The 26,930-nt window shown below is 38.0% G+C and overlaps 2 protein-coding genes across 6 annotated transcripts in view; one reads left to right on the forward strand and one right to left on the reverse strand.

Annotated features, from left to right (window-relative positions):
• The window catches only part of rfx2 (regulatory factor X, 2 (influences HLA class II expression)), a 34,223-nt gene extending 29,937 nt beyond the window's left edge, over positions 1-4,286 (reverse strand). For all 5 annotated transcript variants that reach the window (XM_026243026.1, XM_026243029.1, XM_026243031.1 and 2 more), the window contains exon 1: positions 4,118-4,286. The gene's annotated coding sequence lies outside the window, so the exon portion shown is untranslated. The remainder of the gene's footprint in view (positions 1-4,117) is intronic.
• Positions 4,287-8,884: 4,598 nt separating this feature from the next.
• LOC113069913 (long-chain-fatty-acid--CoA ligase ACSBG2-like) lies at positions 8,885-26,747 on the forward strand. Its single transcript, XM_026243032.1, has 15 exons — positions 8,885-9,083; positions 15,403-15,538; positions 16,444-16,526; positions 17,772-18,040; positions 19,254-19,342; positions 19,715-19,835; positions 20,359-20,439; positions 20,563-20,712; positions 20,858-21,034; positions 21,875-22,056; positions 22,911-23,153; positions 23,240-23,457; positions 23,619-23,758; positions 24,421-24,667; positions 24,782-26,747. Exons 1-15 carry the CDS (start codon positions 9,077-9,079, stop codon positions 24,898-24,900), a joined length of 2,262 nt encoding a protein of 753 aa, XP_026098817.1. The 5' UTR covers positions 8,885-9,076; the 3' UTR covers positions 24,901-26,747.
• Positions 26,748-26,930: the final 183 nt, after the last annotated feature.

Consider the following 26,930-nt stretch of genomic DNA (forward strand, 5'->3'; position numbering starts at 1 on the left):
GAAAGAGCCGGCAAAAGGAACAACAAACTCACAAATAAAAAAAATGCCTTTTTTGTACTTGAAAGTACATTATATAGGCTACACACAGCAAGGATGCATTCAAACATAGCTCACTTCACTAAGGTTAAATGTATCATGCATTCACTCTACAACCATAGAAACAGTTAAGCAGTTAAATGTCACTCAGCACTATCAAAAGCCCTCTTCCTGCTCTTCTCAAAAGCAAATATCTTAAATAATAATTACAAAGAAGCCTTCTAACAGTCATTTGCATTAACCGAAGCTTTGATAAGGACAACTAACACTAAACTTTAAAAGTCTGTGTTGAGTACAAATTTTCAGTGATTTTGATAGAGGTCTCTTATGCTCACCAAAACTGAAATTATTTTTTTTTACACAATAAAATTGTCGAATATTATTACCATTTATTTATTATTAAAATATTTGATTACAATTAAAAAGATATATTTTAACATTTTAAAATGTAATGTGTTGTATTATCACTGTTCAAAACCGCTGTGATGCTTAATATCTTTGTCGAAGCTGTGATACGTTTTTTAGGATTCTTTGAAGAGAAAGTTGAAAAGAACAGTATTTATTTCAGACTGAAGTATTTAGGGTTATATTTTCATTACAGATGTCTTTAATGTGACTTTTGATCAATCTGAAATGTAATACATCCCTGCTGGAAATAAATTAATCTTAAGGCCTAGATATACTTCACTTTCCGCGTTCTGTTCCATCTCGCGCACAGCCGTATCCACTTTCAAAATATACTCAACCATGGATGATTGTGGACAGACGAGCTCGACACGTGCGCAGTACCACCTACTTGACTTGCGCTCTGTCTCAGCATTCACCTCGCGCAAGTGCTGCTGTACGTGCACCATCTGCAAGGTCTCAAAAAATTGCCTGCAAATGGACGGAGTGCACTGCTGTCCGCGAGACCTCCTGATGACGAAAATGACTCAATGCGGACGGTGCGCGGTCACGAACAGCCCAAGTATTCTTTGGCCTTTACTGACCCCAAACTTTTGTGTGTGGCTGAACCAATGGTGTTAGTTTGGGACAGGATTATCTACCCAAACAATAACAGATGGGCAGCAGAAGGAGTGTTTGGGAAACCTGTTTGGAAACATTCTTTTTGCATTCCATGTGAAGGCACAGAAAACTCCTGTTGCGGGGCCCTGGGTTGGATCAAAATTTACCAAATGGGTTAAAGTGGCAATTTATATTTAAACATAGAAATTCCTTTATTCTACTTTGTGGAGTCAGTCATGTCAAAAACAAGGTGTAGTCTACCATCCCACACTCAGATAAGGGCAGGTCTGGGCTATAGGAGCATAGAATGGAAACTGCAAACCAAACCCCACAAAAACAAGCTTACTGGACATCACACAGCCCAGGAAGCAGCGAATGGCCCCATCAATAATTGACTTCAATTACATGAATCATTCATTTCTCCTCCAGTCTGGACATGCACCTGTAACAACATATTTCATTACAGACTTGGATCTTAGAGCCTTGGAGATGTCGCATCGCGAAGATGTGTTTGGGGAAGATTTCAGAGCTCAGTGAAGCACCTGACAGACACGTCGGCAGCTGATGTGAGCTCTGCTGCTCAACCCCTTCAGCTGAGCTCAGAAGGGACCCGTAACACACAGCGACAAACACACTTCCACTCTGACAAGCGAAAACGCCTCATTTCAAATATCCTCGAACTCCTACTGCAGAAACAGAAAGGGTGTAAAAAATCTAAACCACACATGCATGATGTTAGCTTGTGAGGAATGGGCCAGCCGACATGATCAATGTGTTGCATCAGGATCTGCCTCTCTCTATGCCAATTACCCTCAGTGGCATGGACACTCTCGGCTAAAGAGAGATCAATAGAGAAGCACAGCCCAATGAGGGGCGACACCTGGACCGTATGCTATTGTCATAAAGAGAGCTCATTACCAAGCTCTCTGCTGAGCAGGTGTAACATTGCCACAGCAACACGATGCAACTCGAGAAAAATTACAGCAGCTTTGGATAAGCACAGTCAAGCTGTTAGCAAACAGCCATCCCAAAAATATGAGGGTAATGCCATCCTCTCAATATGAGAATAATGCAAATACATATCTCATTTGCTCACAATTAGCAGTACAGTGTTTCACATCACTTACACTCAGCTCTTTCTTACTTACAACATTGTTTAAAAAGGTGTAAAAAATACACACATGTATTTTTCATAAAAGTTTTCACAAAAAAGTTTTGGAACATTAATCCTGAATAATGGAGACAACAAAACAATCAAAACTTTAATGTTTCAGAGTAATTTAGATTATATCTGAAAATGGCATGTAAACAGTGACATTTTATATTTTTATATATAAATATCACAGTGTGGGATAATGAATCATAGGAAATATAATATAACCAAATATAAACTGTACTGAATATTTGTTTTCTGCTGTTTAATGATGCAATCTGCATTAATATGATCTGCAGATTGCTTTTTGGGGTCAATGACAAATAAGAATGCCCAAAATTATTAAAAGAAAAATGTAAAACTTAGTTGCATGTATTTTAGTTCTGCATGCATATTGGTAAAATAAATAAACTTAAAACTGCATTTTCTAAAAAAAAAAATATTTAAAATGCAATAAAATTACTTCATATTTTCAAAAAAAAATTATGGTAAAAATACACATTTTTAACATACATAAGGATACAAATACAATAAAAGGTCATGAATATTAAGAGGTTTTCAGAGGGCTACCGGACATACATGATATATTTATTTTATTAATACAAAATATTTATTTTTTTATGACTTACAAAGAGTTACAGAGATTAGGGTCTAAAGGGGTCCTCTCTGAATTATGGTTTTCTTGTCACATAACAACACAATGAAACGAAATGACTTCCTGCAGGTTGACAACCCTAACCACACCGACTTGATGTTCAAAAGTGGGTAGATTTAAAAAAAAAAAAAAAAAAAAATATATATATATATATATATATATATATATATATATATATATACACATACATACATACATATACATATATATATACATAATCACAGGTGACACACTTTTCCAAAATTGTCATCTTTTTCATAATTTTTTTCTCCAGGCAGAGACAGCATCTACTCTATCAAAATGACTTGTTCAATTTCGAAAGGTGTACTGAGGTCGGTTTTGTTTAAAATGGCATTTTATTGTATTTGTGAATTACTAAATAATAGATTGCGGACAAAAACGAGATCCACGTCATTGACCATTTCACAACAGCCTGCAAAACATGTTAGTGCAGATAAGAGAATCCGATTTGAACCGGATGACAAGAAGCTAAATTCAATTTCCTTCAAAATTGGGGAAATACACTTGCATCTAATAAGTTACACGAACGTCTAAATACTTTGTAAAGTCAGTACTGCCGATGTCGATCGTATAATCCGAAATGCATCACTTTTATCGGGGACCGCTCTTCAGACTGACTTCAGCAACCTGTTGATGCACCAACCCTGAAGCTTCCAGACCAAAAGCAACATGACTGGACTAACTTAAACACGACATTCATCACACATATTTCTATTACAATTAAACACATTTAAATGAGCTCGCCATTCAAACCGAACAGGCGGTTCACACCAGTATCTCTGAACAGCTCGCGCACTTACACGAGAATTAAAGTGATTCGTGAAGCAAAGCAACGGCGGAACAAAGCGGTTAAGTTAACGTTACTCCTAAACAACATCTCGCTCTTATTCAAACAGTTACAGCTTTTAAAGAAAGTTTACCTAGTTAAGGCAACTGGTTAGCTCGTAATTTAACCCGTTTTATAAACATATTCATCTTACAGACGCAATAACCAACATGTATGGCATTCAGTGTACATGACATGACAGCACTTGGATTTCTCCGCTGACGTTAATTAGTTTAACCGATGTCAAACAAACTGACTGAAGTTAGCGAACCAGATGAGCTAACGTTAACCAACTAGCGTGCAAGTGTGACGGAGAGCAGGGCGTGAGAGCACGTCAGGATGTACATTACTCAACCTCCGAGGCCCGTTAAATGTAGATTCAAATCATTTTGATCTCTCTAAGCAGTAAAAAGATATTCACCTCAGCCTTCTGCTTAGTTCTGCCCTGGCTTTACTGTTCTTTTCCCTCTCTCTCTCCTCCAGTTGCTGCTGCTGCTGTTGCTGAGTGTTGCTCCCGTTGGTAAGTAACTGTCTCCACGGCTACAGTCACTATGGCGAGCGGGGGTCTCGAGGCAACTGTTGCTACCGTCCTCTTCATACGTCAAGTGCTAAAAAGCGAAAGGGGAGGAGCAAGTGTCGAGCCCCTCCCAACGCGTTCTAAACTGAGCTCAATGGTGTTCGATTCCCGCGGGGAGAGGTGCACAAACGCGCCTCGATTCTGCTCTGCTCCGCCAAAACGTTGCAATTTTACCGCGCTAACTGCCAGATAAAGGTGGAAAAACGACCGAGAAGTTCTTTAGTTACATTTCCTTCCGCATGGCTTTCCAATTTAGAGAAGGACAAAAAAATAAAAAAAACACAGCTAGGCTAGACCAAGCATAGTAGACGTTATACATTTACAAAGTAATATTTGAACTACGTAACCATATAAATGGTAGTACAATATATTCACTTTCAAACATAAAGGCTTGCTAAGTTTATTCGTTAGAAACTGTCCATGATGTCATGGGTAGTTCCCAACAATGACCGCTTGGTGGCGGTATATGAACACACTTATGCTCATCAGGAGAGGATTGCTGTTTCAAAAGGAATACAAGCGTAGTGCATACAGTATATGGCCAACTATTTTAAAACTATTTATGCTATGTAGTTTAAACCTTATGGTGATAAACCTCAAATTTCTAACCGCACTATGTTGCACTGTTGTTATATCCTCCTGAAAACAAGGGGGGAAAATGTTTTGTAATTTTTTTTTGTCATTACAATGGTTGGAGGATCCGAAAAAAATTATAATTTTTTTTTTTTTTTGAGGAAGATATTTCATTCTATGTTCTTTGTAGAGGACGTCAGGACTAAGTTGTTCAAAAAATTTAAACCCCATACATTTTTTTTCTGAGATGTTTATTTATGACAAACAACTAGAAAATTACCCAGATTTAAATTCGAATCACAAAGCATTATCATATCTCCCTAATAAGAGTGCTAAATGTGATATCAGTCATATTTTGTGAAAACAATTCATGATCAAACATGCAATATCTCTAAAAAGCCCTAACTGTGTTTTGTACAGGACATCCAGACTTAAAACTGTAGAATGTATGCCCTCAGAGAAATTCACTAAAATACAATGTCCTCTACAGAAGACAAAAGTCTATGTCTTGGTCCCAGGAGGGTGTCACCTCACTACATACATGTATTTTTTAGTAAATGGTGTCCAGTTATCATCTTGGAATAAAAATAAATAAATACAAAATAAATACAAAGTTTTAAAAATCTAATTTAAAATGCCTCTTGGCATTCTACTGCAAATTGTTGGCAAAATTAAAATTCGGCAAAATATGCTTTTTTAAGTTTGAGTACTGTGTCAAGTTTTATTATTTAATTATTACAATGCCTTCGATTGTTCTGTACAGTATTTCGATTACGAATTTTTGCATGCTCAAAAATATAATGATCTAAACAAAGAGTAAAATGCAATATACTGTGTGAAACATTTCTCATTCTTGGCCATATTTACAATATAATGAGCAATTTCGCCCCTAATAAAGTTGTTTTAGTTAGTGTACCTGGTTACCACGGTGACACCAATGTCAGAGAAGAGCATGTTTGCGTTATTTTAGTTAGTGTACCTGGTTACCAAGGAGATACCACTGTCAGAGAAGAGCATGCTTGCGTTGTTTGGGAGCCTATAAGTGAACGGCAGGTGGCGCGTGAGAGCTTTGGGTAAGTGCTGGGTGGCGTGCGCGCGCGCTTTTATCATGAGCACGCGTGAGCCTCCTGTGGTCAACCGGTGTGGGTTTTTGTGTGCAGTCTCACGCAAACAGAAAGACACATCTGCGTGCGTTATCTCTCTCTCTCATCACAACTGACTTCAACTATATCTTTGAATCTGAAAACTGCAAAAAAATTGCAGTGACAACTTTAACACCTGGCCATCTAGATAATATAAACTAATAACGGTGAGTACAGCTTTATAGATCTCAATGAGAATGTATTTGTAACTTAGGTGTTATATTAGTGAAGCAGTTAAATGCGTGTGTGATTGCTTGTGTTTACATGAGCGACCGAACAAGACACTCCTGTTGCTCAAGTTCCAAAGTATGAAATGAAACTTGTGCACGTCTGTCATAGGCATTTCATATACTTTAGTCTTTTTCAAGTCAAAAATATATTTATATTTATTTTATTTTATTTTTCAGAAAAGAACGTTTTTTCAACCAAATAAGATATGGAACGAAAGGAAAAAGTAAAAGTTTCATCCAACTCTCCTTTTTTTTTCCCCTTTTTTCTTTTTGCCTGCTTACCCTTGCAGCACTATCCTCGCGATATTTGTAATATAGTCTGACACGAGCAAGCTTGTACTCCGTGCACTGATGATTAATGTCAGTGACCGCGCGTAACCTTCCTCCCGTGCTGCTCGCGCCGCGCCAGATGCTTCTCTGCCACGGCAGCAGCGCTCGAGGGTCAGATATTTGGTCAGAGGTCCCGTGATCGCATGGTTATCCAGAGCCAAGCCGTCATTGGCTGATATAAGGTCTGACTATGGTGGAGAGGAACATCATCATCATTACTGCAGAGCCATTTCAAATGACCGAGATTTATATCAGGAGATCAGTACTGACTGAACGCCAGGTAGTTTCCTTGAGGTTTGAGGGTCTGACTCAGACTCTCTCGGTTCAGTGCCCAGTAATGCTGGGGATTTTGATTGTTGCCATTGACAAAGCCGCTGAGCTGTGGAATCTCGTTTCCGCCACACAATAAATAAATAAAGTAATTGCAGCTTTCTGTTTCACAGTTATGACTCTTTCTTGCATTTTACATGTCCAAATTGTGAGAGAAACAGTTGGTTAACTTTTTTATTTATTTATTTTTATAATTTTGTAGTGGAAACAAAAGCAGAACTGCTAGATGTAAACTCTTCAAAAAAAAAAAAAAAAGGTGAGATGTAAAGAATTCTGGAGGGATAAAGTCAGAATTGTGAGATGTGAAAGGTGAATTTGTTAAGTAGATCCAACCAATAACATTGTTTTAGGTGAAAAAATATAAATGATTGAAAATGAAATAGAATGATGAATTGGTGTAAAAGATTTGTTTAAAAACACTGATTTAAAGCCCAGATATTTTCCAAGAATCCAGAATTCTACAAATGGAGGTTGTTAATGAGTCAACAGGTGTATTGTCATGTGTTCTGCATTAGTAAACACTGGATACTAAACCATATGGCGGGTAGTGTTATCAGTGTCTGACACCACACCTTTGGTAAATGTGTAAATAATACATTCAAACGGTGACAGCTGCTTCAGATTTAATGGCAAAATTTAAATAATCTTTAGTAAGCCAATTTCTTAGTGACCTTGAGGGAGGAAATATATATGTATATATATATATATATATATATATATATATATATATATATATATATATATATATATATATATATTGCATTAAATAATATTCAAGGCTACATTGTTTTATCAAAAAATACATTAAAAATTGTAGTTGATTGTGAGATTTTAGTACAATTTAAAATAACTGTCTTCTGGATTAATATATTTTAAAACTTAATTTATTCTTGTAATGGTAATCTGAGTCTTCAGCATCATTACTCCAGTCTTCAGTGTCACATGATCCCTCAGAAATCATTCTAATATGCTGATTCGGTGCTCAAGAAACATTTCTTTTTATAATATTCTCGATGTTGAAAACAGTTGTGCTACTTACATTTTGTGAAAGCCATGAAACTTCAAAGAACAACATTTATTTGAACAGAAATCTTTGCTGTGGCTTTCGATCAGTTTAATGCATCTTTGATGAAGAAGACTGTCAATTGCTTTTAGAAAACACAAACACAGGAAGCTTTTTACTGCTAGTACGACAAATGAAGAGCAAAGGATCTGCAATTTGCACAGCAGCGATACATTTTACTAAAGCAGATAATCTTTAAAATTACACCAAACGTTCCCCACAACAATAATTTCTTTGTGTATACGTCAAACCTGAAAAATGTCTTCCTTCCTAGAACCTCCCCCCATTAGCTTTGTGAAAGAAACAAACAAGAAATACAGGACCGAGCTGTCAGTCACATGCATTCTTCAAGTATTCAGTCATTTTTCAACTACGATTAGGCCATCCAAGGCAGTTTCAGGTGTATTCTGACCTAATTCTGTTCCTGTTTCAACCCCTACTAACCTTACACAGCATACTGTATACACATTCATGTAGTTCTTTAATATTTCCCTAACAGCTTATTTTAACAGACTTTTGTTTGCACATCTCTTTTCATATTTGGGGTTTGGTTTCTTTAAATGAGGTGAACTGCAGGTCACTTGTTGGAGCAGAAAGCTCAAGTAGATCCATGTATGTAAATGCAAGCAGCACAATATCAGCATTATTATGGCAGTGTTTAAATGGGACAGATGTGTGTGGTGGGTTATGTGTCTATAGACTGATGTCAGTGCAGCTGTGCTGTCTTCTGTAAGCCAATGTTTCACTTAAAGTTGCACTGTAGTAACCTCACAGCATCTGCTGCACTGGTTTGTATGTATGAGAGTGGCGCTGTTTTAAAGCTCCTCCCCCCCTCCTTGCCTTCAGATGACTCTTGTGGTGTGAGAGATTTCAGCCAATCAGAGCACTAGGGAGTGTTTTTGGGGGCGGGTAGGGTAGAGGATACTGTAGGGGTGCTGGTGCTGGTGGAGGGTGTGGTTACTGGTTACGGAGGAGGGGAAGCCCGGTGTTTGAAAATGAATGTGCTACATGCACATTTGTAGACAGAAAGCGGCCATCATTTTGGAGTCAGACATTAAGGAAACCGAAGAAACAGGGATTTCAGCTTCTGAAACGGAAGAGACAGATACAGAGCATCGTTTTCCAGCCTGTAGAGATGCACTGTAAGTCCATTTTTGTTTTTAATATGTTAAATCATGGTTTTATATGGAGTTGGTAAGGAGACTGAATGAATGAATCACAGCCATAAACACTTGGAGTTAGTTTCTTAAGCAACAGATCTGTGTTTGTGATGAATGCATGATTATTGGTATTTAATGTGTTTAGATCCGAACGGATGTGAATTGTGATATGAATTTAGAGGCGTGGCCTCTCATGCCGGGTGAGATGATCTTTGCATATGAGCGATTTGGTTTCATTGGAAATAAACATGCATATATTTGTCCAACACAAGTTATATAACTGAGAAAAGGCAATTGTTATTGCTATTTCGAGCAAGATCACAGTCTGTGTGTCGGCATACAGGTGGTAATTTTTTGGGTGGAAAATCCCTCCCTGTCCTGTCCTCCTGTTGAGTCCTGTATGTTAATGCCAGTCTGGACAGGCAGTAAATTGTAGGATGTTTGTGGTGTTCAAGGTGTGGCCGACGTGTTTTGGAAAGTCCTTGTATACACAAGTTGCTGCAGTCATATTCTTCCATCATTCTGCTGGGCAGATGCAACGTGTCATCATAACAGCTGTGACTGTGTCTGAAAGACCGGGGGGTGGCAATCTGGAAAATGTTAACCGAGCTTGTCAAATTGTGAGGTGTTTATGATTGGACAATAAATTTCATTATTATGAATTATTATAAATGTTCTTAAATAATCAATTTAAATCAAGAACTCCTCATCAAGCCATCATGCTTGAATGAGTCATTCACTGTTTTGCTGGTGAATCATATTATTTAAATGTCTAGTTCTTTGACAGAGGTCTTTTATGTTTATCAAGGCTGCATTTATTTCACAACTAACAGTAAAACAGTAATATTGTGAAATAATAAAACTGTTTTATTATTATTTTAGCAGTCATCAGTCATGTGATCTTTTATAAATCATTCTAATATATTTGTCACTCAGGAAACATTTACTATAATTATGTTGGCTTGGCAACAAGCCAACATACTGTTATGCTATTTAAACTTCTTCTTCTTCTTTTTCTTATTATTATTTTTCTGACAGAAATTCTGAACGCTACTCCTCCTAGGGCTTTAAAGCCACAAGCCCCAAACTCGGCAGACACCTGCGGGATAGAGCGGTGGTGTGTGCTATATCTTTTCAGACTGATCAGACTTAAAGTTTTTTTTTTATTAATTTTTAAATGTCAAAATTCATTACCCATAGACTTACATTGTCTGAGAAAAATTGCGCCCCTACAGTTGCAATGACATTTAGGGGAGGGGAGCAGTCAGACGAGAGAAGAATCACTGCTGCTCAGCTCAGGCTGTCTACACGGAGCCGACAACAAGCGAATTCATTCCTATTTAAGACATTTTAAAAACGCTATTGCACGCAATCCACACGTTAGAACACACCAAGAGCTAAATTGAGATGTTTCTGAACTGTTTAAAGTAATAACATGATAGATTCGCGGCAGCCAACTGCTCGCGAGCTGGCAATGTATTTCTCTGAACACTTGAAGTCCACAGAGAATTTACAGCCTTTCACATTAAAACACTGCAGCGAAACGGCACAAAACAATTAGAATAATATATTAAATGGTTTTAAAGTAGTTTTGGCCACTGTCACGCTGGTCTTAGCTGGTTTCTAACTGAATCATCAGGCTGAACATCACAGCGAGCTCGCGACGTATTCCTCTGAACACTTGAAGTACACATTTACAGCCTTTCACATTAAAACACTGCAGCGAAACGGCACAAAACAATTAGAATAATATATTAAATGGTTTTAAAGTAGTTTTGGCCACTGTCACGCTGGTCTTAGCTGGTTTCTAACTGAATCATCAGGCTGAACATCACAGCGAGCTCGCGACGTATTCCTCTGAACACTTGAAGTACACATTTACAGCCTTTCACATTAAAACACTGCAGCGAAACGGCACAAAACAATTTGAATAATATATTAAATGGTTTTAAAGCAGTTTTGGCCACTGTCACGCTGGTCTTAGCTGGTTTCTAACTGAATCATCAGGCGGAACGTCACAGTAAACTCGCGCTTCAGCCCCGCACTGCGGGAAACTGGACTGAGCAGCTGATGGCGCGTGTGCACGAGAGAGAGCCGCGCGTCAACACTGAACCGAGCTCTCGTTCAGGACGTTCACTTCCTCCTGGACCTGAACGAACAAATTCAAATCGCAGTTTAAATAAACAGAAAAAAGAGCGAAAAGCGAAAGATCTCAATTCAGCAGCGCGGTGTTGTTCAGGGCAAGCAGAGACGCGTCTCAAAGTCTTCTTGCTTTTGTACCGACAACAAATACATACAAAATATGTCGAAATACCCGTGTTGGAAAGTGTGTTCGAATAAGTATGTGGTTATGTCTTAAGTGAAAGTAAAGAGTTGCAAAAAAAAATCGGATGTGTATCATCATAATGGATGCGTTTGTCTCTTAAAGGGACCGCGCCTAATTTACTAGCTCTGCTGTCAGAGTCTTTAATGTATGAAAATGAAAGTAAATCACTCACTGCTCTTGACTGATTTACCTTGTAGTACAAGAATTTATCCAAAGTCAATCCAAAAATCAGATAGAATTGTTTTACTAGTGGGTGCAGGCCACTAGTTCATTTATGTAAGTGAGTATGGCAAAATAGTGATCTGTGAAATATTATACCCACAAATTCTTCATACAGTAGGCTACCAGTGAAATTGATTAAAAAAATAATAAGTAAGGACCTGCCCATGTTTTGCTTAAGTGTTTCTTTCTTTAATTGTTAATGCAACCTTTTCACACCACAGACTGAACCAAATTAAGCATTTCTTGCTTGGTAACTGTTCAACAAAGTATTGATAGTTGTGTAAATATTGTCATACTGACAGCTGTCTGAAGTTTTGGTTGATTCCATTACATATCTTTTTATCAAAGTTATCCGAAATTATCAATATGAATTTGTTCTGAGTTATTGTCATATATTATTACCAGTTTCTAAACTACAGCAAATAAACTGTGATTATGTGAGAAATGTTGAAGGTGTCTGAATACATTTTGGTTTGATTGTGTATTTTATCTTACAGTGAAGACTATGCAGTGCTATTTTAAATTAACATAAACAAACTTAAAAAAATGTAAACATTATGTAAATAGCACAAATAAATAAATAGAATGAACATACAGTACAAATTAAACAATTTTAAACAGTGTGTAACTGCATCATCTATACAAACCATTGTGCTTGGACCCCTTATGATCTCCTTGATTTAAAATGCATTGTTTCAGTTATCTTGTGTGTCGTTGCCCACAACGTGACGGTGGCAGGACTGTGAAATACATACACGAGAAAAATAGGCATGACTTATTTCACATCCAGCTAGACAACCCTGTCATAGCTGTTATCATAGCCCAGGCTTTTTATTAAAAAAAGAAAACAGCAAGGGAGCATGGAAAAAGACTGTTGCAGGTGTATTTTTTTTTATGGCATTATTATTTGTATTAATTTTGCAGCGGGGCAACTCAATGTTGGGCACACAAGTACTTTGGCTCTTTTGCTCCATGGCCAAGATGGCCAAGCCAACATCAAAGTTAGTTCACTAACTTTTAATTCTAGTTATTCTTATAATCATAATCAATAATATATATTTTTATTTATTTATTTTTTAATTTTATTTTACTTTTTTTTTGGAAACTGTGATATGTTTGTCAGGGTTTAAAAGAACAGCATTTGTTTGAAATCCAAATCTTTTGCATTATATTAAATGTCTTTAATATGACCGTTAATCAATTTAATGCATCCTTTCTGGAATAAATAATTAATTATTATACTCCAGGAGTGTTGTCAGAAAGTCCTTGAGTGGAAAATACAAGACTACAGGATCCCACAAGCACCAAAGATGTTATTGTTGGACACCACATGAGTCTTGTATGTGTATATAGATAGAGAGAGACGTTTTGAGATATGATGTTAAGTGAAGGATGACATTTCAGCCAGTTGAAAATCAGATTAAAACATCAGGATATACTGGAATGTAGATAAGTATTTCTAGATAATGAAATGCCTGGTAGTATTCAAGAATTTGGAGATACAGGTTTTTAACAAAAAGGTTGCTTGAGTTGTAAAAAGCCAGATAAATGTCAAACCAGCTTACAGTGTAACGTGGGAATCTTTTGAATGTTCCAAAATGCTGATCGCTTCCATCCTCACCCACCAGCTACAAGACACACAAGGGAACATCAGTCAAGTCAAGTCACCTTTATTTATATAGCGCTTTAAACAAAATAGATTGTGTCAAAGCAGCTGAACAACATAAATTAGGAAAACAGTGTTTCAATAACGCAAAATGACAGTTAAAAGCATGTTCATCATTGAATTCAGTGATTTGCAGTTCAGTTTAAATAGTATCTGTGCAATCATTTGCAGTCAAGTCAACGATATTGCTGTAAATGAAGTATCCCCAACTAAGCAAGCCAGAGGAACAGCGGCAAGGAACCAAAACTCCATCGATGATAGAATGGAGAAAATACCTTGGGAAAAACCAGGCTCAGTCAGGGGCCAGTTCTCCTCTGACCAGACGAAACCAGCAGTTCAGTCTTTGGGGGGAAGTCATGGCCTAGTGGTTAGAGAGTTTGACTCCTAACCCTAGGGTTGTGGATTTGAATCTTGGGCCGGCAATACCACGACTAAGGTGCCCTTGAGCAAGGCATCGAACCCCCAACTGCTCCTCGTGCACCGCAGCATGAATGGCTGCCCACTGCTCCGGGTGTGTTCACAGTGTGTGTGTGTGTTCACTGCTCTCTGTGTGTGCACTTTGGATGGGTTAAAAGCAGAGCACGAATTCTGAGTATGGGTCACCATACCTGGCTGAATGTCACGTCACTTTCACTTTCAGGACTGTAGAGGTCCTTTCTAGATGCTGATCCACTGTCTGGTCTGGATACGTAGTCAATCAATCAAACCAGCAACGAGATCCAAGGTCACATGGGTTCATAAATCTCAAATGAACCCCTCCAAATTGTACTACAGTGCCTTGAGTTTTCAACAAGGGAGTCTGTTTAAGAGGATGTTATCAGGTGAGCTGACGTCAGCCCAGACCAGGATTTGCATCTGGCTCATTGTTGAGTGCATGCTGAGAGTCGGTTGGGGCTGGAAGAGATTAGAATGTGTCTGTAAGGATCTCTTGCCGTGGCACCAGCTGAGGGCAGATGAAGATGGCTCTGCTGGGAGGAAAGTTGCCAAGGTGAATTGATTGAAAGAGAGGGAAGAGAAGAGGCTAAAGCATTCTATTAACAGAGTATAAGACAAACAGGCATTTTTCACTATCACTAACAATTTCTTTTTTGGACATGTTAATCCAGTGGTGTTCTTTAAAGAAACATGGAATGCCGTCTAAATGGGTTAAAGAGGAAAAGGGGGTTTCAAGCATCAAAACAACAGACATCCACTATAATGTCATTCAGTGTAACAATTGTTTATATGCCAGTCTTGTTTATAGTTTATAGATACAGTCTTGTCAGCACTACACAGTTACTCATAACTATAAGAAACCACCATATTCATCATTTCATCCATGAAAGCACCTAAAACTAAAACCTGAGAGAACATGAAGCACGAGGCTGATGAATAGCACCCGGTTTGTTTTTCATGCCCTGGGTTTATTTCAGACTCTCTTTCACTTTGGTCGGCCATTTCTGATTGTTCTCATCATGTGAGCCCTGCTGCCAGAGCTCATTACAGAAGGCCGGTAGCATCGCTGGCATGTGTTTTCATGGCTGCGGTGTGTAAAAACAACATGTCGTTCTTAAGGTCCCGAGGTCAGGCTTTTGAATGGAGAGGACAGACGATAATAAAAGGGTGGGCGTTTCCTTTTTTTCGGGAAATTATACACATATTTTGTGGAATAATATGGTCATCTGCCAGAGTAACTGACCTTTTTTATAGTTTACAATAAGACTATTTATTTGTAGGGGAGTAGGGGTGGTTAATATATAAAATGAAGTGAAGGGAGACTAATTTAATTTTGGACAACTTGTTCCCAAAGTTTTATATAATAGTGAATGATCTTTGATTGAAGGGGGGGGGGGGGGGGGGGTTTAGATTCTGTGTTCATTGGCATTAACTGGTGACAATGCTTACTTGAGAGCATGTATTTTCAAATTTCATGAATACATATTATGTAAACTAAACATTCATTTCATTATTTGTTTCATATATTTCTCACTCATTAAATTGTATATATTTAATAAAAGGCCACCCTTCTTTCTAGATATTGACATTAGGCATTGAAAAACAAAATCGGTTGAGTGCTACCTCTAACACTCTATGTCTGTTTGCATTAGTGACCGCGTGTGAACCTACGTCCATGTCCACTGCTGTAGTGACGGAGCATCCAGGGGATGCAAGCCTCCTTCAGTCCTGTGGAACAGCAGACAGTCTCGCCTCCCTGGAGGACGCCACCGCCGAGTCTACAGCAAAGTCAGTCCCTTTTCATTTCTTGTTTTATGTTCGAATACACTTTACATCAATGCATACTAGGTCAGGTCTGCAACAAAATTCCAATGGTTATTTATACATACAAGCTTGATTAGCCACTTTTGTGTTTGTAAACATGAGAATGAAGGCATGTGAGACGAGAGCATTGTCATTGGATTAAAAACTGGTTGTATTACCTCTGGATGTTTGTCTCATTAAAAATAAAGATACATTTTACATAATGAATAATATCAATGTCAAATTAAGATTCATTACATCACCACTTTTTATGTTGTTTACAGCTCTTTTGTGAAGGAAGTAAAATAAAACAGTATGAAGGAAAACTATTTTCTATTATACTATTTCAAAAAATAATCTATGCCTGTGATGGTAAAGCTGAATTTTAAACAGTCATTACTCCAGTCTTCAGTGTCATGTTATCCTTCAGAAATCATTATCAGTGCTGAAAACTGTTGTGCTGCTAAATATGTTTGTGGAAACTGTAATAAAGTTTTTATAATCCAGTATTTTAATATTGTCACATTTTGAATGTCTTTACTGTCACTTTCGAATAAAAAACAAAACAAATTCTTGTTAAATAAAAGAATCTTAAGACTTCATTTTAAAAGCTCTGACAACACTGACATTGAATTTCACATAGACAAAAAAAACTGTGTCTTTTGACTTCGTCTAAGGCTAAAATTCACTGCAAAGCTATTGTAATCAACCCTTACAAGCATAGAAGGCCACAAGTTTTGCACTACGGTGAAATATATTAACACTCACAGAACAATGAATGTAATGTAATGTGAAACTCATCGGTGTCTGAGAGAAAAATGAAACTATTTAAACTCCAGAATGCTGCTTGTCTGGAAGTTTCTTTAACTGACGTCCTTATTTCCTCACAGTGAGTCATCGGAGGAGGACTCGGCATGTGCCAGAGAAGAGCAATCCACTGCCAAAGTCGAACATAGCATACACCCAGAATCAGGTGAGCTCACACTCTCTCGCTGCTTTACAAACACTCGCAAATCACTTTAAACTCCCAAACACATGTTCTCACTATCTTGCATACAAACTTACTCACTTACTCTTGCTCATGCACACACATGTGACCATAACCGCCATTTTGAGCACAAGCCATATATGTCTTTATGAGGCCCCAAAACCGCCATGTGTGCATTCACTTCTGCATAACACAGCTATAGAGCAGAGCAATGGAAAGCTGGTCAGAGCACTAACCCACAACTTGCACTTCAATGCTCCTCAGTCTTTTCACCACGAAAACTCTTATGTAACTTTACCTCTACGAGAACTTGACACATCAGTAGGGCCTTTAAGTCCTCGGTAGAGGAAGTGTTTGAAAAGGAAGCTGCTGTCCCTATGCAAACTAACTTCCCTCTCCTTTAGACACACAGCAGGATCACAGTGTTTTTAGTAGCCTTTTACAGTCGCATATGACTTGTAAATAAAAGTTACACGGTTGTCAGAGCAGTTTAGAAACAACCCATGTGTGAATTTCCAGAATTTCCACCGCACTGCTGTGGTCTGTTGTGTTCACATAAGTTAACAGAGCTCTGAACGAGGTCATCAAGTCACATGAACTCGGGTTACAGGTTAAGCTGCTGTGATGGCTTTGCTTTTCCATTTCAAACAGTTTTGAAGAACTCAGCATTTAGTAAGGGGTTTATCAGGCTGATATCACACAGGACGTTGCTTGGGTTGGCTTTCTTCCCCTTTCATGCACGGCTGCAAAATCAGTCAAGAAAATTAGTAAAATTATTAAATGTTAATGTTATTAATATGAATCTGATTTAAATCCTGTTAATATTAACTGTTTTGATCATTTTTTTTAGGTGCAGTGTGTAATTTGGGCACAATTGGCCGCCTAAGAAGGAATTGTTTTCTAGCAAGTAGCCCGGTCGTAAACCCTTGCCATTGGTGCAATGAATAGATTTCATTTTAGTTTTGAAGTGGAAAAAAATGCAACACTGCACCTTGCACCAAATTTGAGCTGTTCACAAAAGAGTTTTGCAGTTATCATGAAAATGGGGTGTGACACTTTCTGAAAGACTTTGCATACTGATATGAGCTCTGCTATTGAAGCCTCGTCAGAAACTGTGTGCTAGTGTGTGGATGAGATACTAGTGATGAATGGGAGGAAAGTGTGTGTGAGGAAATGTCCTGATAGGGTGTCACTGAAACATTTGATTTAAAACAGCTGTTCCCTTTATAGGTGCCACCGCGCGTCCCAACTCCCTCTCTCTGCCCGTTAAGGGCACAGAGCTCTGGACTACAAAAAGGGATGGAGAGGTGAAGCTCAGGATGGGTGAGTCCGGCCCTGAGGCTAAACCCCCCTTGACAGTGAACCAGATGTTCACTTCTACGGTCCAACGCTTTGGCAACTACAATGCGCTGGGCTGGAAAGAGGGAGAGCAGTGGAAGACCATGACTTACAATGAATACTACAAGACTTGCCGCATTGCTGCCAAGAGCTTCCTCAAGGTGAGGACTGTTAAATCAAGATTTTAATACTACAACTACTATCTATGCTAATGCTACATTTTTTTGTTTTTAATATAACAACTATAAATTCATAACATTTTTGCTTTTCTAAAAAACTGAAAACATTATCTAAACAGCTTTTCTAAAGCTGCTTAACAAATTGTTGTAACCTGTTAGACTTGTATGTAAGTCAGTTCAAAACATCATACAAAACCAAATGTGACAGACTAGCCTGAAACTCTTTCACGCTGACTCCGGGCCATTAGGTAATATTATTCAGTCCCAATTGTTATACAGTCGGCCAAGATAAGGTGAGAAGCATTAACAGTCTTGAGTTTTGAGTCTAGCACCTAGGTTACACAACAGATTTGACCCATGGCTTTCTATTGTTTAGCAATCGAGTAACTAGTAATTTTCATGATATTCTTGCCATTCCTGTTGAGATTATTGCTGTTGAGCATTACAGTCTTATCTAAAATCACACTGTAATGTCCCTGATAAAAGGAATGGTTTTTGTGTCGAAGGTTCCTGATAACAAACACTTAAAGACGTATAAACACATTAAACTGATGTAACTGTTATTGATTTCATGGACCGACCTCATGCAATTACTGTTGTAAAGTAAAGCATTTGATCTCAGGTTACCTCAGGGAGAAAGTGACAGCCATCAGTGCTGTGTGATAAGGTGTCCGGGACGAGTCCTGCTCCTATTTCACCACAATTTCAAAAGACAAAATTGATTTGTGTGTTGAATTTTGCACAACCCAGTCAGAGACCGTCAGTTTTTCCACGCTCTAGTCTTGCGATGAGGTTTAACTCTGAACTGGTCACGTTCTCCCTGCCTGGTGAGCTGATTTCCATGGTTTTGTTTATGGTGAAAGTTACTAAAAGGAGTGTAACTTGTCAGACTCAAACCCTGTGGGAGCGATTCAGACTGAGTTGTGTATACCTTAGGCAGCATAAACTCAAAATAGAGGTGTTCGATGACAAGACATGCGTATTTTGCCTAAACATTAATTTAACTGCAAAAGGGAATATGTAAATTGCCATATGGGACTTCTGGGAAACCTTATGAGTGATGTCTCAAAGACAGGCTTCTTCATATTTTACATGTAAACAATACATTACGCTTCAAAATAAATGGGGCCTGCGAATTGAAATTTTGGTTTGAAATCTTAATGTACTTGTGCTAACTGTGTCTATCTGTTCTCAGCTCGGTCTGGAGAAGTACCACGGTGTTGGTATCCTCGGGTTTAACTCAGTCGAGTGGTTTATTGCTGACATCGGGGCTATTTTAGCTGGGTAAGTGTTTATTTTTAGGATGTTTAACACTTTATGAGTCTTCAAATCAATCATAAATATGCATTAATTCGGCTGTCATAACTCATCATGGCCCGTGTTTGTCTCAAACAAAACTTTAATCATTTCATTAGTTAAATAGTGGCTCTGCTGTGCCATAAACTGTCAAGCTGTCTTTATGACTTGAGTGAAAGGCACAGCCTGCACTTGTTAAAGAGCATCACCTGAACCTTGTCTGGGTCAGTAAACATATAGGTGGAGTCAGAATGGTGGGAATGTTGTTAATTAATGTTTCCTGTAGATCTGCTTGCCTTTTGGTTACAGCAATAACAGACTTGAGGATGTTTGTTGAGGGATTCTGTATGTCGTTGGCAGGGGGTTTGCTGTGGGCATCTACACCACCAACTCTCCCGAGGCATGCCAGTATGTGGCGGAGAACTGCCAGGCCAACATCCTTGTGGTGGAAAACCACAAACAGCTGCAGAAGATCTTGCAGGTAATGAGAGGGAAAGACCTATTTCCACATGAACCTATCGAGAACCTTTTCTAGATAAACTCAGATCAGAACTTTTCTCTACAGAAGTTTGGGGTCAGTAAGATTTTAGGCTGTAACATTATTTTTATGGCATTTAGAATCATAAGCTTTTTTGCCAAGTATGCTTGCACATACAAGGAATTTGTTTTAGTGACAAGCTTCCAGTACACTGAAACAACAACATCAAACAAACCAAAAAAAAAAAAAGATAAAAAAAGATTTACATAAATACATAAAATACCATATAATTCTTACATTGCATTAATGAAAATGATTTCATAAGTGTTAAATGCCCTGCCTTTAGGTGATGTCAGTATGATTTTATGAAGTATATAGATATTTATAAATACAAAAATGCAATACTAGTCAGTTAAGTGGCAATTCCTGGTGCAAGACTGATCCTCTGATTCTCTAGTTTAATCAGACATGTTGATTAAACGCATCCTGATGATCTTTTACTCTTCGTGTGTGTTATTAATTTCAGATCCAGGACAAATTACCGCACCTAAAAGCCATTATCCAGTACAAAGATGAGCTGAAAGAGAAAAAGCCCAATCTCTACACGGTACATTTGATTAGTCAAATATTTTCAATTCAGTTCTCAGACCTTAGTCTGTCTGTTTTAATGCCCCTCAAATTGAACAAACTGAAATCTGACATTTGCTATATAAATATCCATTACACACAGTGGGCAGAGTTTATGGACCTGGGCCGCGATGAGCCTGATGCTCAGCTGGATGATATCATCAGCTCCCAGAAACCCAATCAGTGCTGTACACTGATCTACACATCCGGAACCACGGGCCAACCAAAGGGAGTCATGCTTAGTCACGACAATGTGAGTTGAACGCAAAACCCACAACATCCACAATAAAGTGTTCCAAAACCTTTGAGCAAACTGTAACAAAAAACAACTCCGAAATGAGGGTTTACCCAGTCATTCAGTCATTCTCAGCACTAAAATGTTCTCTCTCCTCCTGTAGCTCACATGGACAGCGTTTGTGACTGGCCAAGATGTGAGCCTGACAGATGCGGATAAGCTACAGGAAGTGATCGTGAGCTACCTGCCACTCAGTCATATTGCTGCACAGATGATTGACATCTGGCTTCCCATGAAAGCAGGAGGAGTCACGTACTTTGCAGAACCTGATGCGCTAAAGGTATTCTTATATAACCCTTATATATTACTTACTCTCCTGAAAGAAAAATGCCCAATTTCCAGAAAAATATAACGCATCTTAGAATTGGTCATATTTAATTTTGTTTCTTGAGCACCAAAGCAACAATTTAGAATGATTTCTATACAACACTGAAGACTCGAGTAATGGCTGCTGAAAATTCAGCGTTGCCATCACAGAAAAAAAAACAGCATGTTTAAATATATTAAAATAGAAAACGTTTTCAATAATATTCCAAACTATTAGTATTTTTACTGTTTTTGATCAAATAATGAGCATAAGAGACTTCTTTCAAAAAACTTTTAAAAAATCTAGCGTGCATGTTAGTGAAGGCACTTCCTGTTTTCCTCCCCAATCACTGTGTTTTGTGTATGTAAATGAAGATCGTTCCAAAGACAATCTTGTTAGTTTAAACCAACTGATTTTAAAGAGATTTCTAATGATGAAACATAAGCCTTAGTCATGCAGCTCTCTCACACAGAAAGGCTTTTGTGATGTTCAGAAAACAAAGCTGTATGCAGATCTGCTGATATTTCATTAAAACGGGTGTATGATGTGTCTCCTGTGATCTGTGGAAGCTGAGCATGTGATACTGTAGTGCCTCAAACATCGGATATCAATGAAGCACCACAGTGTTGTTTTGGGTCATTGATTTAGGATCACAGGGGCAGAAATTGTCAAGGCATACCTGCACGTGTTACCTGACACAACCCTGGGTGTATCTGTAGCTGATGTTGGCATGTAGACTTGAACATGAACCCTATGGCAAACCATGCTGAGACTGCTTGGATGCGTTTTAATAGAAGTCACTGTATGTTCCAGGGTTCTTTGGCTAACACTCTACGTGAGATACGCCCTACCGCATTCATGGGTGTGCCACGGGTGTGGGAGAAGATGCAGGAGAAGATGAAGTCGATTGGTGCCAAATCGTCCACTGTGCGTCGGAAGGTGGCATCCTGGGCCAAAGACGTGGGCCTGCAGACCAACCTCAACAAACTGGAGCTGTATGTAAATACACACACACGCACACACACACACACACACACACACAAAACAAGGTAGAAACATTTAGACACAGACATGACTATCAGTCATTAACACATGACAACCATGTGTTATTGGATCCAGAAGTCTGAGACCTCGTTGGAAATCTGGAATTCAAAACCTATTTTAAACCTGTTTTTAGGAAACAGGAATGAGATAAAACATATATTTACTTATATTAAGAATTTTTGTGATGTCAGATTTCCTTATAATAATAATAATAAAAACATTTCAAATCACCTTTTCACCCAGACTGTTATTCTGCTAATATAATTGAATTAGAAACTATTTGTATTAAATTAGAAAAATTCAAATTAGTGGTGGTCTCCTTTTAAGTCAGCCAAGTCATCTTAAGTGGAAAAAATTAAATGCTATAAAAAGTCAAATATGGCTTCTTTATTGAAAATCTGGTTTTAGGAATTTAAAAAACATAAAAAAAAAAAAAATGATAAATTTAATTTTGTATTTTAATAAAACATTTAATTTAACATTATAGCACAATTAATACTCCTTAATAAATGTTTATTAAATATTAAGAATATTTGTGATGTCAGGTTTCTTTCCTAAATAATACAATATTAATAAATGAAATACATTTTCAACTTTTCAGTCAGTTAAATTATTCTTCTTATATTGATCTGAATTGAAAATGGTATTATATTAGAAAAAAGTGCTCTCAGCTACATAAGATGGCCTCTTTTACCAGTTTGGTTATGAATCTTGATACATCAGGGAATTTTTTTTTAACATGATATAATATTAGCATAAATTCTAGGCTATATATTAATGGAGAGGAATGGTCTTGTGTCCTCAGTAATGGCAACCTGTCCAGAAAGCCATTAAACTATCGATTGGCAAAGCGTCTGGTGTTCCGGAAGGTTCGGAAGGCGCTGGGACTGGATCGCTGTACGAGGTGCTACACCGGAGCAGCTCCCATAACCAAAGACACACTGGAGTTTTTCCTCAGTCTGGACATTCCTCTGTTTGAGCTCTATGGCATGAGCGAGAGCTCTGGACCGCACACCATCTCACTGCCAGACGCCTTCAGACTCGCCAGGTACTGAAACCTTCATTTGTGGAAAGCTAGTTTAATCATATCAGCTTTAACATTTTGTTTATTTCTCACCTGTATCTCTTTCTCAGCTGTGGAAAGGTAATTCCAGGCTGTAAGACGAAGATCTTCAGCTCTGACGATCATGGTATCGGAGAGATTTGTTTCTGGGGTCGTCATGTGTTCATGGGCTACTTGAACATGCCCGATAAAACCGAAGAGGCTCTGGATGCAGATGGCTGGCTGCACTCGGGTGACCTCGGCAAACACGACCAGGACGACTTCCTGTTCATCACCGGACGCATTAAAGGTAATGACCGTCAATCGAAAACAGATTAAGTGCTTCCTCTTACTCACACTGGAACTGAAACCACTGAGCAGTTGCATTCAGTACGATTTTTAATTCTAAAGTGGCCACAGTTTTAATGGGATTTAGTCTGTTACATGTAATGAAGTTTGTTTGCATCCCAGAACTGATCATCACAGCCGGAGGTGAAAATATTCCCCCGGTGCCCATTGAGGATGCTGTTAAAGAGGCCATTCCGCTCATCAGCAATGCCATGCTTATCGGAGACAAAAGAAAGTTCCTCTCCATGCTGCTCACCATTAAGGTATCAGTACAGGGCAGATGACTACGTGTTCCGTGCTTTTCTTGGGATCACTGCCCCATGGTGGCAACCAACAGTCCTAACAGACTTTTTCGTTTATAAATGGAAAATCTTTACTAATTAGAGGTGTTTGCTAATGAAACTTAGCACTTGTATTATAATATATACAATATTGTTGGTCACAGTAAACAATGAGTAATAAACTTAGGGGTGTAATTTGACTTGTCCCGCCCCATTGTGTTACTGATAAGAATAATGATTTAAAATCACGTAGTTTGTTAGGACATGTGTGATATTAGTTCTCAAAGACATTGGATTTACAGTTTTTACCTGGTGGACAATAAAAAACTACAATGGGGGGACAGCATCATTTCTAGAGACCAAATTAGAAAAAACCTAGCAACGGCATAGCAAGCATCTTTGTAAACGACATGATTAAAAGCCGTCGGAGCACATTAGTAACCACATATTTGGCCTCTGGCAACCACCAAAAACACTTAAGCATCATGCAGGAATGTTTTGCACACGCGAGCACAATTTAGTCTTAATTAACTAAATATTGATGGGTATACTTTTTTATAAAAGACATATTTAACCTAATATACATAACTTACTGGTAGAAAATGCTAATGTCTCCTCTTTTCTTTTTTCTTTTTTGCTCTCAGTGTCAGGTTAACACTGAAACGGGTGCTCCTGAAGACGAACTGACTCCTGAGGCGGTGGAGCTGTGTCGTAACCTCGGCAGCACCTCCACGCGAGTCAGCGAGATCTCCGGTGGCCGCGACCGTGTCGTACACGCAGCCATTCAAGAAGGCATCAACCGCGTCAATGAGAAAGCCACCTCAAACGCCCAGCGCATCCAGAAATGGACCGTTTTGGAGAAGGATTTTTCCATCCCTGGCGGAGAGCTGGGTAAGTTCCCTAGTCATGAACTTTCTGTCTGTTATTTATGGCTTTTGTGGATAATTATGTTGATTAAAGTCTATAAAGACTGTTTGTTTAGCTGTTTTATACTCTCTCTCCCAGGGCCCACAATGAAGCTCATAAGGCCAGTGGTCATGAAGGTGTACAAAGACCAGATTGAGAACTTTTACAAAGAAGTCTTGACCCCAACCACCCCAGACAACCCTCTGCCTTCTAAATAGGCGTCCAACAAAAGGCCTTGTCATCCACTTAAAAGGAGACAAATGGGCTGACATGGTCTAAAACACACACACACACAGGAACACCATTCATACCTTGTGACTAGCTTGTGTCCATTTTTGAGTTCATTTTTGTTGTGGGTTTTATTTTTATTTTATTTCATACTGTTTACATTTTTCTGTTTTATAGCAAGAAGGAAAACATGTTTATGAAACAAAAAGCCATTTGTGAATTTAAGTTTTTTTATGTGTGTGTGTATGTGGTGATTTACTATTTATTTTCTTGCCTAATTATAATGAAGTCTATTGAGCCATGTTCTTGATTTATATGTGAGTGTAGGTGATTGGAATGTCTGCGTTCAAAGATACGAATTAATTTATGGATAAATTTATCAACAAAGATTGAAAAATCTTAATAGCTAACAAGCAGACTTACGCCTCAGGCATGACTGAATTCTTTGAGAAAAGCATTTGATGGTTGTGCTTGTTTGTCAACGGCACTGCTGCGTACTACTGCAACCAAAACACACTGTTTAATGGAAACTAGATGTTTGCAGAGGAATATCCTCAAGACCTCGTTCTGTGAAGATCAATTAGCTAGAATCCTGTTCCATAAAAGCCATTAAATGTTTGTTGCTTTTGTAATCAAAATGCATTACATTTGTTTGCATGTTTGTTTCGCTTATGCAGATGGTTAATTTAGTCGTGAATGTTTTTTTTTTTTATTGGACCTGTTATATAGTGTAAATACGTTATTGCATTTGCTCTTCCTCTGTGGTCTTATTTGATGCTTTGCTGCATCACTCTGACAATCCTTAAAGTAGCAAGAGGTTGGATGTCATGCAGTCTAGTGTCAGCATGAGTGTTTTGAAAAAAAATATATATATATATTCTGGACAGCGGTTAATATTTATCTCATGAAAAAAGATAAAAGATCTATTTAGAGGTCAAAATTTGATCCACCAAGATATGTTGAGTTAATTGTTTTGCATGTGCAATAAGGACATTTTGACCAAAAATGTAACCGACTATATTTATATTGTATACTGCATAGTAAAATGATTCAAATGCAATTTGGAAAAACATATGGGTTGATCAAAGCGGTTAAATTATCAAACTTTGGAAAGTTTTTGAATTGGGAAGTGCTATTTAATCAGTGCATGAATATATATATATATGGAAATCACTTGCAAATGCAAATCCAAAGATATGATTTTTTCCTGTGTGAATAGATTAGTTTTGTCTCACTAAAGAGCTTTCCTTAAATACTGGACCTGTTACTCCAAAGTGTGTATACTCTCTGACTGCATGACCACAGCGAGGCCTTTTTGTAAATAGGAAGACTTCAAGTAATTTGTGATTGAAATGGGCAAATTGTTTACGCGATCAGAATTGGTGAGAATGAAGGTAGAACTTGTGGGTGATTTCCTTTCTTCTATCGGGGATTTCTATTATGGTTTCAACTAAATTACTCTTTATTCTTTTTCAAAATCCACTTGCATTTTGTTAAAAAAAGTTTCTTTTTAGAAAAAATACTGTGATGGTTTTAATGCATGTCTGATCTAGATCTTGACTAGCATGAAGGGCACTCAATTTGGAAATGTGCAAACATGAATTTGAGGTGAAGTCTCAGATTGTGAAAGGTTTGCCCAGTTTTATCTGACTCTGAAAACTCTTGAACTGGGTGAAAATTTGTTGTGTGTAGTGTGATGTTAAGGGTTTCTGAAACATGCATGTCATTGTTGAAACTGGACTACAGAACATAGATAATGTTGGGAGATGGAACTCCAGGTTTCTTCTGTATGTGTGAATTATCCCTTTACTGGACAATAAATGTGATATAACCATGATCAAGTCTTAAAAGTTCTTGTCCTTTGATTTGAATATTAATTGGTCACCAATATCAGAAATAGCTTTTAGGCATATGCTGTGTATAGTGCTGTTTCAATGTAATACAGCTAGGAAATACTTTGAATCGGTTTAAAAAGAAAACTAAATCAGATGATCAGCTTGTAATAAGAATTTCATCCCTG

This window comes from Carassius auratus, unplaced genomic scaffold, assembly GCF_003368295.1.
Source record: "Carassius auratus strain Wakin unplaced genomic scaffold, ASM336829v1 scaf_tig00002576, whole genome shotgun sequence".
Taxonomy (NCBI): Eukaryota; Metazoa; Chordata; class Actinopteri; order Cypriniformes; family Cyprinidae; genus Carassius; species Carassius auratus.

What these genes read in the sequence shown, in the direction of transcription:
- LOC113069913 (XM_026243032.1), top strand. An exon ending in AACCTCAACAAACTGGAGCT is followed by an intron (nt 22,057 to 22,910) that starts GTATGTAAATAC and finishes TTGTGTCCTCAG; the next exon opens with TAATGGCAACCTGTCCAGAA. An exon ending in CATCCCTGGCGGAGAGCTGG is followed by an intron (nt 24,668 to 24,781) that starts GTAAGTTCCCTA and finishes TCTCTCTCCCAG; the next exon opens with GGCCCACAATGAAGCTCATA.